We start from the raw sequence: 12,399 nt of genomic DNA on the forward strand, positions 1-12,399 counted from the left end.
GGGATATTTCAGAAAACACACTATGGTGCATTTGGTGTCTCACTGTTAATTATTCAGTTCCTCTTGCTCTTAAAGTCCAAAGGGCTTATGAGATCCTTATAACTCCTGATGCAGTAGATGCTTTCTTATGGACTTTGTTGGAATGGTATTCTCCTATACCATGGTGGAGAAAAGAACTACACAAGATTATTCTAGCCAAGGAACAAGAAGGAAAAACTGAAGAAGAGATCACAAAGATCACTGCCATTTTCATTATTCACAGACCTTACTGGCAAAGGCCCGATGGAATTCTTTGGTCTCAAAATATTGCATATCTTTGGGAATATTTCAATGATTACCATTAGATCCCTGTTCCAAGAAGACTTTGCTGAAACATGTCCAAGAACTCAACGGGTATGTAGAACCAGAAGACCAGCCCAGTTCATCACATGACCTAGGCCCGAGTTCCTCACAAGCCCAAGATCCAATGCAAATTGATTTGATCTTTGATCCAATAGATGATGATGCAAATGCTGATGTCATGAAAGAGATAATTGAAGAAAAAGGCCAAAGCAGACACACCTTGGTGGAAAGAGATGTATGGTGAGGTCCACGGAGAAGAAAGGAAAGCTCTCAACTTGTCCATTAGCACAGACACTAATGATGATGTCTAGGACACTTGTGTGGTTATGATTTAAAGAGTGTGCAATAATTCCGCTTTTAGAAAAGTTGAATAATTAAAGTGTGAACAATAATACAACTTTTAGAAAAGTTGTTTGTCTTATTGTATAATTATGTCTAGTGTGATGTAATTTCCTTTTTTGTTTGTATTATGGGTTCCTTGCCTATAAAAGGAACTTGGAGTGTGCTTGTATTCTCAGATCGAGTTTACAGAAAATAAAAGCTTGTGTGTTTCCTTATGGATTTCTAAAGAGTTCTTTCTTCTCTCCGAAAACTTAGTATAATGTTCTTACTATAGTTACTAATCTCTGGATGAGGAAGTTAGTATGCTCTACACTTGCCCTGCAAAGGGATCCTGTGTATCAGAAAACGGACTCTGTGATGATCCAGTCTTACAGTCCTCTCATCTTTAAGGATTCATGGATGATAGTCTACAAGGAAAGAGCTAAGAGGCTAAAGGATGTCGTGAAATGCTCAGATAGATGGATGACTAATTCATGGATTCTTAAGGATTGTGAGGCTCCCGAACACTTGGTATCAGAGCCAACCTCTGTGTCATCCCCGATGACAGGCTCCCTGCCCGATGGTGGCAGCTTAAAGGAAACTCTTCGAGTTTCTTCCAGAGAGAGGGTAAAGATAGTAATGATATTATATGAGGTGAGTAGGAGAAGAACTTCTCAAACCATGGATAACACAAACCCTGATAACTCCCAGCCTATTATGTTACAATCTTCCTTGTCCCTTCTTAAACATATCCCCTCAAAGAAAAAATAATTTTTATTTTAATAGATTAATATTAAAATAATATATTAATTTTTGAAAATTAGTTGGTTAACGAGGTTAATACACCAATCTCTTGTCAGACCCTATCCCTCACCTTAGGCCGGATTAAGTTATACATAATAATTCTGATGTATTAAGGGATTATGCTGTTATACTATACGATAATCACACCAAACAACTGGAAATTTCATAAGATATATTGTTCCTCCCGTCACTCCAAATAGGCCGGGAAGTTGAGGCGGCGAGTGTGGTGGTTGGTAGTAGCCTTGTTGCTTTGGTTGGGTTAGGTTTGGTTTGGTTTGTGTGGTGGCGAGTATCTTGAATCAATGGCGTCTCAATCGGCCAATCTATGGGTTTTGTTGGGTTTGGGTTTGGCTGGAATTTTCGTCCTCACCAGAAAGCTGAAGCAAGCTGTGAAAGAGGAATTGGGTGCTTTCATTGAGAAGCTTCAGCTGCTTCCTCCTCCACAGCCTGCTCCTCCCAAAGCTCCTCATCCACTCACCGCCCTCACTTTCGCCCTTTCCGACCTGTAACTTAACCTAATCTTTCTTCATCTTCTTCTCTTTTATTATTATTATTATTATCATCATTCCTATTTATTATTTATTCATTGTTTGTTGTCATATCATATGGATATGGTTATTTACCAGGTTTGACATAGAGGGACACGTGTCCACGTTTGGGCATCCCGAATGGGCAAGGACTCATGAACCTGCTTCTTCAACATCTCCTGCAGTTTCTGCTCTTGTTGAAGGAGGTGCAACCTGTGTTGGAACTACTGTTGTCGACGACCTAGCATTTGGGTTCGTACCATTTTTTTTTTCTATTTTCTTTACTGCGTACTAAAACTAGTGTTAACTGCCTTTGAGTTTTTCAATCAATAGAACCCTGTGGGAAGGTGTGGTTTAAGTTTTGTGTTCCTTGGCTTCCTAACACAAATAGCCATGATTAAAAAGATAAAAACACTTGGCCATGCTGATGCTGCTTGACAAAACATTATATCTAAATGTCAATAATCTGTCTAGTAATTTATTTGATTACGGAGGTCTTCCCCCAAGGGAGTACCAATTATATATAACCTTGCTAAGTTTTTCTACCATATGACGTAGTAATAAGGTTTGTAAAGGAAGGATATGGTGTGGATTTAGTGTGACTTTCATTTCTTCCCACTGTTTGATCCTCTGGGTTTTTGGATTTGGGGAAAAAAAATTAGTTTGTTTTGTAAATTTTTTATTTTCAGTATCAGTGGCGAAAATAAGCATTATGGAACACCAACCAATCCTGCTGTGCCTGCTCGAGTACCGGGTGGCTCCTCTAGTGGTGCTGCTGTCGCTGTTGCTGCTAATTTCGTTAGTTTCTCGTTGGGTGAGCTTCTTGATATCTTTTTATTTTAATAGCTGATGATCTTCCTTCTTTGTTTTTATAAAGACACATGGCAAAGTTCATTGCCGCTTATCAATAACATTAAAGAAGGTTTATGGACAATTTTATACATCATTTAATATGTTGTGTGTCTTCTTTCATTGGCTGGAAGATCTTTTGCTGGAACAAAGTAATTAAATAGCTGGAAGGTCTTTAATAAAATTTTCCTCCTGGGATGTTACAGGGTTACTAATTCATGATGTAATGGAAGTGTTTACCCCAGAGGTGGTTCCTTTTTTCTTTTACCCCAACCCCTCCCCAAGGAATTTTGTCAAGTCTGTTTTCTTTATATACCCAGATACTGGAATTTGTTGAGTCGTTGCATAAATCAGTCTATACTAATTGAAAAAATGCCAACTACACTCTTGGCAGTTTTTGCTCATGGGCAATCCAATGGATGATGATCCTAGTTGTCAACTTGTCATATAATTTACATCACATAGGATGATGGCTATAGAAAGCTATCTATTTGAAGTTTTGGCACACTGAATTTGATTAGTGAAAGATCTAATGGATGGTTGGTTGGGAGGAATAGGCATTTTTTGTTCTTTTGAGGTAAGCTTGTTGCCACCAAGAGTGTTATCTGGTTTTCTTCTTGGTTCATGCCTCTGTTTCTCAAATTGTCTTTAGAATCAAGTATAGGCATGATCTCCTTTTGCAGTTTAAATTAACTCGGACCATAACACAGAAAGGTGTTTAAAATGCATTTAAAATCCAGACAATTAATTGTTTAACTATGTCAATAGTAACTCTTTTATTGATGGGAAATACAATATCCTAGCTTCGACGTGCTGTATGGATTAAGATATTAATGGAGGTATATCTGTAACTTCAAATTTATTGTTTTACTTTAATGTAAATTCTTGTTGCCACATCTCTGTAAAACATTTCAATTCTAAAAGCGATAGTTTTTTTTTTTATTTGTAATTTTTTATTTAATATCACCCTATGCTTATATCTGAATATGTTTCTGATACTATTGCACCATGGAATATAACAGGTATTGATACTATTGGAGGAGTGAGAGTACCTGCTGGATTTTGTGGTATTCTAGGATTTCGACCTTCATTTGGTGCTGTTTCAAATATTGGAATCATACCTATTTCAACAAGTCTGGACACTGTTGGTATGAATGATTCAATTATTTATGCTGGTTCGATTTATGGGCTTGTGCTTTTGAGTGGCTGATTTATTTATTTATTTTGAATGCTTAATATATTTGTGTATAAAGATCTAATGCACATATGGATTTGCTTAATTTTTAGGGATTTTTCCATAAAGCATTCCCTGCCTTATAAGCTATTTTAAACACAAAAGAAGTTAATCCAAACACACAGCATGGTAGAAAACATATGTTCTGTTATAATTGTTGTATAGACTTTATTTATATAGTTGCTGGCACTGTCTTGGATTTTGTATATGGATGCTATTAGTATGCCATATGTTGTATTTTTAAATTTCTTTTCAACTCTGAATGCAGGTTGGTTTGCAAAGGATCCTAATATTTTGTGTCGTGTTGGCCATATACTCTTAAAAGCACCATTTGTAATGCAACGCAATCCTCGGCAAATAATTATAGCCGACGATTGTTTTCAACATATAAATGTTCCTGTTGACAGGAGTTCTCAAGTGGTGATCAAAGCCACTGAAAAGCTTTTTGGGAGTATGTTCTTTTACTCTGTGCTTTGCAATTCAATATAATCCCTATCGTTTCAGTCCTCATTTTGTCTCTCCGTATTTTTTTAAAACAACTATGTTCTTGAAATTGAACTTCATTAAACTTTGCTCAACATCAATTGTCTTTAGGGCAAGTATTGAAGCATATAAATCTCGAGGACTATATAAGTTCTGAAGTTCCTAGCTTGAAGGAGTACTCCAGCCAGAAAACAAATGGTGAACTGAAAGCTTCTTCATTAAAATTACTTGCCAACATTATGAAATTTCTACAAAGGTTAGTCAGATTCTTTGTGATATGGAAATAATATTATAATCTGTAATTTTATGGTAAACACTAGATGGGCAAGAATGGGGTGCTTTTCAACCGGTCATTTGGTCCTTTTTGGAGCTGTTTTACATTCAGCATTTTTGCAATTAATGTTCTATCTAATTACAGCTAAGATGTCATAATTTCTCTTTCCAATTAATGTTCCTCATTGTGGGTGCACATTATTTGTATTTGTTGTGTATTATGACTGTCTGTGGAAGTCTTCAATAATATAGTGTGACTATTTTCTCCATCTATTTGTACAGACATGAATTCAGACTCATGCACGATGAGTGGTTGAACATAGTAAAACCTGATCTTCATCCTGCTATCTCGGCACAATTGTATGAAAAGTTCGAGGTCTCTGATGTAGAGATTGAAAACTCTAAATCTGTTAGAAGTGAGATCCACGCTGCTGTAAATTTGCTTTTGAAGGTAATAATTTTACACCACCATGCAATATGCTTTCTACTTCTCGTAAATTCTTCTGATTTAAAGTTAATCTTCAGGCTTTCTCATACCAATTTGGCTTGCATCGTCTAGAGCATTTTATCTTGAAGTTTTGTTATCTTACAGTGTTTTAATAGTATAATAAAATCATTATTGAAACCTCATTAGTTAACAATTTCAACTTCAATTTTTGTTATCTTACAGTGTTTTATTGTACAATAAAATTGTTAACTGATGGAGTTTCAGTAACTTCTCTTTCTTTCTTTCTACCTTAACTAGAGAAGAATGTATTCATAGATGAAGGGAGTGCATAGTGAGAGGATTTTAATGTCTGATTTTTCAAGATTTAAAAGCTGTGCTGAATTTTAACAAACTTCTGGTGAAGGGAACATTGATATTGAATGAGCAGAAACCTTTCTAGAAACAAGTTGCTGAAAATATACTCTAAGGGGGCGTTTGGTTGAGGAAATTTTTTTGGAATAGTAGGGAAATGTAATAGATAGAGAAATGATTGGAAAGATAGATAAAGTGAGATAGGTAGAAAAATGTAAAAAAAAGTTGTTTGGTGGGAAAAAACTTTACTGGAAAAATTAGGTAACTTTATGAAATCAACAGTGCATTAAAAGCCAGATAACCGGTTTTTTGAAAAATCCCACCTTCAAATTGGGTTTCTAAACAGTGCGGATATCTATGTTTCTCATAAATCCATACAAATTGGATAGATGGGTTTTTGGTGAAAATACGTTGAAACAAACATGGTGTTTCTAAAAGCCATACTTTAGAAACATAGATATCCGCTGAAAAGCTCCCAACCAAACACCACCTAAATTGCATCCAGCTGACTCTTCCTTATGAAGGATGAAAGTTATTATTTTCAAAAGATTGAGAAGTAAATGTATATTCTAATCCTTATATAATTTGCTTTACACACACACACACATATATTCTGATAAAGAAAACATAATTGTGCTGAGCTTAATACATTTTTTTTGCTTTTAAGGACGAAGGAATTTTGGTGATCCCCACTGTAGCTGATCCTCCTCCAAAATTAGGTGGGAAGGAGATTCTATCAGAGGATTATCAGAGCCGTACATTTAGTCTGCTAAGTATTGCTAGTGTATCAGGTTGCTGTCAGGTAAAATTCTCTCCCTCATGAAACTTGCATAATGTTATCTGATATTTTTTCCAACTATTTTTATCTCTATATTTAGAAAAAAAAAAAAATTAACAGAAAATTGTTTCCTAAATAATTATTGCATTTAGGCTGTTTGATTTATATCAGTGACGGAATTATACCTTTATGTACTTAGTGGGGAAAGGTTTTGTTTCGTTATGCATCTTTCGTTCATATTCTCCTGATTTATCCTTTCAGGTCACAATACCATTAGGATTTTATGACAAGTATCCTGTTTCAGTGTCGTTGATAGCTCGGCATGGTGGTGATCGCTTTTTACTTGACACACTAAAGTCCATGTATTCAACTCTCCAAGAGCAGGCTGATATTGCCGCCAAAAGTAAATCATTAAGAAATGTTGTCAGTAAGGAACAAACTGCTGAAATTGCCAAAGAGAAGGTATTGCTGTTATGACATCAGAAAAGTTTAGGACTTAACTGGGATGTTTTTACTTCTAAATCACCAGTCATGTTAAATACTGGGCAGTTATAGACCACAAATTATCTTCCATTTATATAGTCCGTGAACTTCTCAGCATGTCTGTTGGGTTTAGGTATCCTGCTGGTTTTTCCTATCTTTGTGGTAGATGTGTGTGTTTCATATATATGGATTTTTACAACATTCATTTGGTATTATCCCTTCTCTCCTCCCTCTCTCATGCGTGGAGACAGTTGCATTGCAAGTGACTCATGAATTCAAATGTTGGTGCTTTTAGCTTTTTCCTGTAGGAAAACCTTTTATCTGGGTTAACATTATATATTGTGTCTTCATGGTGATACTGTATGCCAGAACTATGTCAACTGAAAAGTAAACTTTCATTGGTTAATCAATGTCGAGCATAGATTTGACACAATTTAACTATCTATTCTAACAGAGGTGGAATTGTATTGATGTATCAAACTTAGGGAAACTGTTCTTCGAAAAGTTGCAACTATCATAAAACTATTTTATATTTTCTATGTAGTTCCTTTTGAGATTCGTAATTTGACATTCTTTTGGAAGCCTTGATTCCATAAGGAAGTATCTACCACCACTTCCATCTTGCATACAGTTTTATGTTTTGTTTTTTGTTTAACTGTTGAACCTTTAATATGGTTTTCACAAGCTGTTCTGTGCATTTTTATTAAGCTGCATCTGATAATTTTGATCACTAATTCTCGCCTGTGTGTTCTTCTCCTTAATTATTATTTTTTTTGGTTTTTGACTTGATGATTCAGGGAAATCAAGCCTACAAAGATAAGCAGTGGCAGAAAGCCATTGGATTTTATACAGAAGCTATCAAACTCAGTGGCGATAATGCAACATACTACAGTAACAGGGCTCAAGCTTATCTAGAACTTGGGAGGTAGTGTTTCATTCTTGCTAGTTTACTCTTCATAAGTGCCTTGCAAACATCTTGATGTTCTTCTCTCTATTCATCCAGTTACCTCCAAGCTGAGGCAGATTGTACAAAAGCAATTAACCTTGACAAAAAGGTGATTTCTGTCGTCAAATAACTTTGTCCTTAGAAGTATATGGTACATTGTGACTTATGGTTTTCTCATTATTGACTATGACCGAAGCTTGTCTTTGTTCGAAATATGCACCCTTGATAAAAATCAAGGCTTTGTAATGAAAGTACTATTCTTCAGCGTACTAAAATAAAATTGTCATATATGACAAATACATTTCGAGTTGTATAATTGGTTGCAACAGTTTACATCCTTAGATTTATAAAATTTATCTAATTTGCTTTATGGGAGTAATAAAATAAGAAAGGAAGAAAGAGATTTAGTAACAGTGATTCTTCACCAATGGATATTCATTGGAAGATGCAGGGAAAAGATATTTCATACTAATGTTTAATCTGTTCACTTCGTATGAAGTTCCATCAAACTTGTTCAGATTCCTGCTTATTGTATATTTCCTTGTATGAGATAGCCATGAGCATTTTATAGTAACCTCCCTTTGTTATCTATTCTTTACTCAGAATGTGAAGGCCTATTTTCGTCGAGGTACAGCTAGAGAGATGCTAGGCTACTACAAGGATGCAATTGATGGTAAGATCTTTCATTTTTCTCACATTTGTATGCGTCTTATCATTTCTTTAAGAAAATTCAAGGGGGGCATTAAAGTAAAGGACCAATCTGTAGTATAAATTACAAAAAAAAAGCTATTAACCATTAGTGTGGTTCGCTACACATTTTCTTTTTGGTAAAGTCCTGCACAGTTTAGTCCTTTTCTAAAATTCTCCGAAATAAAAGTATGTCTCGAAGTGGCTGGGTCTCAAACATTGGGTTTCATATTGTGATCTTTCTCCCACGCCTTCTAGTCTATGTGCTTTAGTTGTGCTAAGTTTTTTTGTGCTTTAAGTATTTCTTCTTTTAATTTGATATGGAAATTCAAAATGTTGGGCTTTAACCTTCTACTGAAGTTTGAACTGTCCCAGTGTATAATTTAAATTATTTGTGATGAAATTTGGGGTTTTACTATCAAATTAGACAGCTACATATTAACAGGGTTCATCTTCTTTTATTATTGTTGTTATTGTTCTCATTTTCATATGAAGATTTTAGAATTTTCCAAAGCATGGGATCATAAAAATTTTGATTTGCAGATTTTAATTATGCCCTTGTACTTGAGCCAACCAACAAAAGGGCAGCTTCGGCCGTTGAAAGGTTGAGGAAACTATTCCAGTAGGGGTATATGATTGTGAACACGAGGGCTGAATCATGATGCTGACCTATTTAGGCCCTGCGACGATTGATGAGTTTCTAGTTACAATAATCACACAGGAGTCATCTGACGTGGTTTCTACAAAAGTAATTATGATTCTTTTATCCTTCATGGCAAGGCAATTTATAGACATGGAAAGCATGTATTGCTTAACCTTTTATCGGGTTCTGTGACACAGTAACGTGTTATTTCCAGAATGAGTCCCAATTTTGCTCGTGGTAAATACAGGATTGTAATGTCAGTCAAGTGAGGCGTATGCTTATGACTATAGCTCAGTATACAGCTGCGCATTTTTCTTCAGAGTAGGTTGTACTTCACAGGTTTTTAATATTTGCCCAATGGAAGCGCTTTATTTGTTAGTGCTTAAGTCGTTATTTACTACAGTCTTTTAAGAGGCAAGAGGCACGCTGAATTTGTTTCAAGGTGCTTATTACTTTTTGACCCCGTGGGGGAAAAAGGAAGAACAACCAGCAATGCTGCGACTACATCAGGAAATATGACGAATTAAATTACATCTTTGCAAGAGTACAGTGCCAAAAGTAAACTATGTAAACAATTGGAAGTAATTGTCTGTTTTCGTGGGGTTTTTTTTTTTTTTTTTTTGGATAAATCTAAGCAATAGTTTTTCAGTAAAAAATGTTAAGAGTCGTCAGAATTGATGCGAAATTGCGATACCTCATTTAGCATAAAAGTCTTGCTGGCTATGACTCGTAGCTCTCAGTCTTTGTGGTGTGTGATATAGTTCTTGTACTTATCTCCCATAGAAGTGTCTATGATCGTGTGACATAGCAATGCGACGGGGTTACTCGACCATTATTTTAATTGGATCATTATGGAACGACACTCCTTTCTACAGAACAAAATCAAAATATATAAAACAATCATTTTTGGCATTGAGTGAATTTACTTCACAAATAAGTGGTGCGTAAGTAGTATAATCAAATAAAAGTTGATTAAGATTTTTGCGCAGGAATGAGATTGGAATCCATTGCTTTACAATTCTCTACTGTAACTAGACTATAAAAGGCCCAGCATGATTAACATTGGCAAACAAAAACAAAGGCCTATAATATTCCCTTCACGAATTAGACGAGCCAGTTTTTTTTTATCGTGAACATATTCCTGTGAATATTTACAAAAAGCATGCACCTTTAATCTGCTAAATATTGCACCAAAAAGATACATGTAAACTAGGCATATCAGCGTCATCTTGTCCGGTACTTCGCTTTGACAAATAGAAATTATCTCAGTCAAATGCTAAAAGCTCATTCAGCTGTTCCTCTGTCCAATGCGGAATTGAACTTTTCGGATTTACGACCTCCGTCTGTCTTTCTAAGTGATTTTTTATCCCAGTTTCTTGCCCATCAGATATATGAACCGAGTTTGTTGAAGAACTATTGCCTTGAGCCGTCCATGTTAGTTTGTCTCCTTCACCCAATTTAGGAGGGTTGGCTTGGTCTTCCATCTCACTTTCATGCCGACTCACTGATAAGTTCTCTTTATCTGAAACAGATCTTTGGGTCTTGTCGTTTCCATCATGATCAGAGTGAGAGTTTGTTAAAACCAAAGTTTCACCCCTTTGTTTACCAATATCTGCTACTTCTCTAAACCTGGAATCTAAACGGAGATCAGTCATGATTCCTTCCGTTCTTTCCTGAGGCAGAGAGAATGTACTACCCAGCATCCATGACTTTTCATGTCTTTCTGTTTTAAAGAAGGCCAACTAATGAGCATAAATGGATTTAAAACTCTACCGAAGGCAAGAAGATCCAATAAAAGAACAATTTGAATATCTACCTATATTAGGTGAAGGGCGTCTCCCTGAGCTTGCAGGATAAATTTGTTGTGATGGAGGTCCACTCTCCTTGGAAAAGACCTGTATAACGTAAACAAGTTATCAGCACACAAACAAATACTTTATAGCAATAAACATACAAATGGACCTCATCCAATTAGTCCAAAATGCTACCCTATTCCTAACAAAATTTATAAGTTTCTAATTGGAAAAGCGAATGACATAGACTACATTCAATTCAACTCATTTAAGATTTGTTTGCAAACAAGTGCAATATGCCGAAAAATGTCTCTTCTTACTAGATAAATAGAGATGAACACATACACATACCTTGATTATGTTGCGCAATGTTACATTGAGATAACAAGTAGAGGGAGTGGGAGAAAATACAGCAACCTGCTAAGCAAACAATTGAATTCAACCAAGTCACTTTTGTTTAATAAGATTCAAAGTTGTCTTGTTGAAGTAAACATGCGTAACAAGAGAAAAGACCTTTTGAAGAACTAGAACTGAACCAGCAGTAATATCCTTCCCAAATTCTCCTTCCTTGAAGACTTTGCGATGGATACTGGCACCAATAGTGGTTGTAGGATCCTGAAATCGAAAAGCAATACAAAATGTTATTATGTGCCATCACGAGAAAGAAACATGAAAAACAGAATTAGAAAAGGAGTGATACCTTGAGGGTAACCATCATGTCTCCAAAACCGTTAGGAGTGCAGGACTTGATAACAGCTACGACCTGTTTTGTAAGCATCCAAATCATTAATTAGAATTGTGAATAGGAATATAATAGGCAGTGCAGTAGAGTGAGTACCTTGGGCACTCTTCCAGCATGGAGATGCTTCTTGATTGAGCTCAAAGGCGTAACAACATCATCATCATCCACCACGCCTTGTGGTGGTGGTGGTGGTGGTGGTGGATGAACAAATTCCAAGGCAGAAAGCCAGGGATTGGAGTTAAAATCGAGATCGGTTTCATGGCCATTTTGGACAACACGCCTTAGGAATTCTTGAGTGGGAAGGGGATCGTCCTCGGGGGATGTTTGTGCTCTGCGGTGAATCATGGCGGCCTGAAGAGCACCGGCAGGGCCCGGAATCAGAGAATAATTGGAGTGGTGGCGTTTGCAGGGGCGGAGAAAGGTCGAGATATCAGAGTCGTCGATGTCAAGCCCTTCCCAGGGTTCCAATTCCGATTCCGTTTCCATGGTATCGTATGGTATGGTACCTAACGCGGGAAACCGCCCCCTTTGCTTTTCTTCTCTTGGATTGGACCGCACGTGCCACATGGGCCAGGCCTATGCTCTCCGCAGGCCCATCAAGTTTTTTTTTTTTTTTTTTGGAAACAACCCATCAAGATTTTTTAATATAATATATTTCGACATTTTTTTTGGTGTTATTAATATCATATTAAAAG

At 36.2% G+C, this 12,399-nt stretch overlaps 2 protein-coding genes across 2 annotated transcripts; one reads left to right on the forward strand and one right to left on the reverse strand.

Annotated features, from left to right (window-relative positions):
* The first annotated feature begins 1,444 nt into the window (after window positions 1-1,444).
* LOC133299225 (translocon at the outer membrane of chloroplasts 64-like) lies at window positions 1,445-9,789 on the forward strand. Its single transcript, XM_061498659.1, has 13 exons — window positions 1,445-1,972; window positions 2,094-2,246; window positions 2,684-2,808; window positions 3,866-3,991; window positions 4,346-4,528; window positions 4,672-4,816; window positions 5,116-5,284; window positions 6,300-6,434; window positions 6,672-6,872; window positions 7,691-7,818; window positions 7,897-7,948; window positions 8,443-8,512; window positions 9,070-9,789. The coding sequence occupies exons 1-13, from the start codon at window positions 1,770-1,772 to the stop codon at window positions 9,150-9,152; spliced, it is 1,773 nt and encodes a 590-aa protein (XP_061354643.1). The 5' UTR covers window positions 1,445-1,769; the 3' UTR covers window positions 9,153-9,789.
* Window positions 9,790-10,311: 522 nt separating this feature from the next.
* LOC133299240 (uncharacterized) lies at window positions 10,312-12,190 on the reverse strand. Its single transcript, XM_061498680.1, has 6 exons — window positions 11,801-12,190; window positions 11,663-11,725; window positions 11,476-11,577; window positions 11,314-11,379; window positions 10,986-11,064; window positions 10,312-10,892 (listed from the first exon to the last, which is right to left on the reverse strand). Exons 1-6 carry the CDS (start codon window positions 12,188-12,190, stop codon window positions 10,435-10,437), a joined length of 1,158 nt encoding a protein of 385 aa, XP_061354664.1. The 3' UTR covers window positions 10,312-10,434.
* Between the last annotated feature and the right edge of the window lie 209 nt (window positions 12,191-12,399).

Source organism: Gastrolobium bilobum, unplaced genomic scaffold (assembly GCF_033153095.1).
Source record: "Gastrolobium bilobum isolate Gb01-03AN ecotype WA unplaced genomic scaffold, APGP_CSIRO_Gbil_v1 utg865, whole genome shotgun sequence".
Taxonomy (NCBI): Eukaryota; Viridiplantae; Streptophyta; class Magnoliopsida; order Fabales; family Fabaceae; genus Gastrolobium; species Gastrolobium bilobum.

What these genes read in the sequence shown, in the direction of transcription:
- LOC133299225 (XM_061498659.1), top strand. Translation starts at nt 1,770, where the DNA reads ATGGCGTCTCAATCGGCCAATCTATGGGTTTTGTTGGGTTTGGGTTTG. An exon ending in GTGTATCAGGTTGCTGTCAG is followed by an intron (nt 6,435 to 6,671) that starts GTAAAATTCTCT and finishes TTATCCTTTCAG; the next exon opens with GTCACAATACCATTAGGATT. An exon ending in GCTTATCTAGAACTTGGGAG is followed by an intron (nt 7,819 to 7,896) that starts GTAGTGTTTCAT and finishes CTATTCATCCAG; the next exon opens with TTACCTCCAAGCTGAGGCAG.
- LOC133299240 (XM_061498680.1), bottom strand. Translation starts at nt 12,190, where the DNA reads ATGGAAACGGAATCGGAATTGGAACCCTGGGAAGGGCTTGACATCGAC. An exon ending in ACATGATGGTTACCCTCAAG is followed by an intron (nt 11,578 to 11,662) that starts GTATCACTCCTT and finishes TTTCGATTTCAG; the next exon opens with GATCCTACAACCACTATTGG. An exon ending in CAGTTCTAGTTCTTCAAAAG is followed by an intron (nt 11,380 to 11,475) that starts GTCTTTTCTCTT and finishes TTTGCTTAGCAG; the next exon opens with GTTGCTGTATTTTCTCCCAC.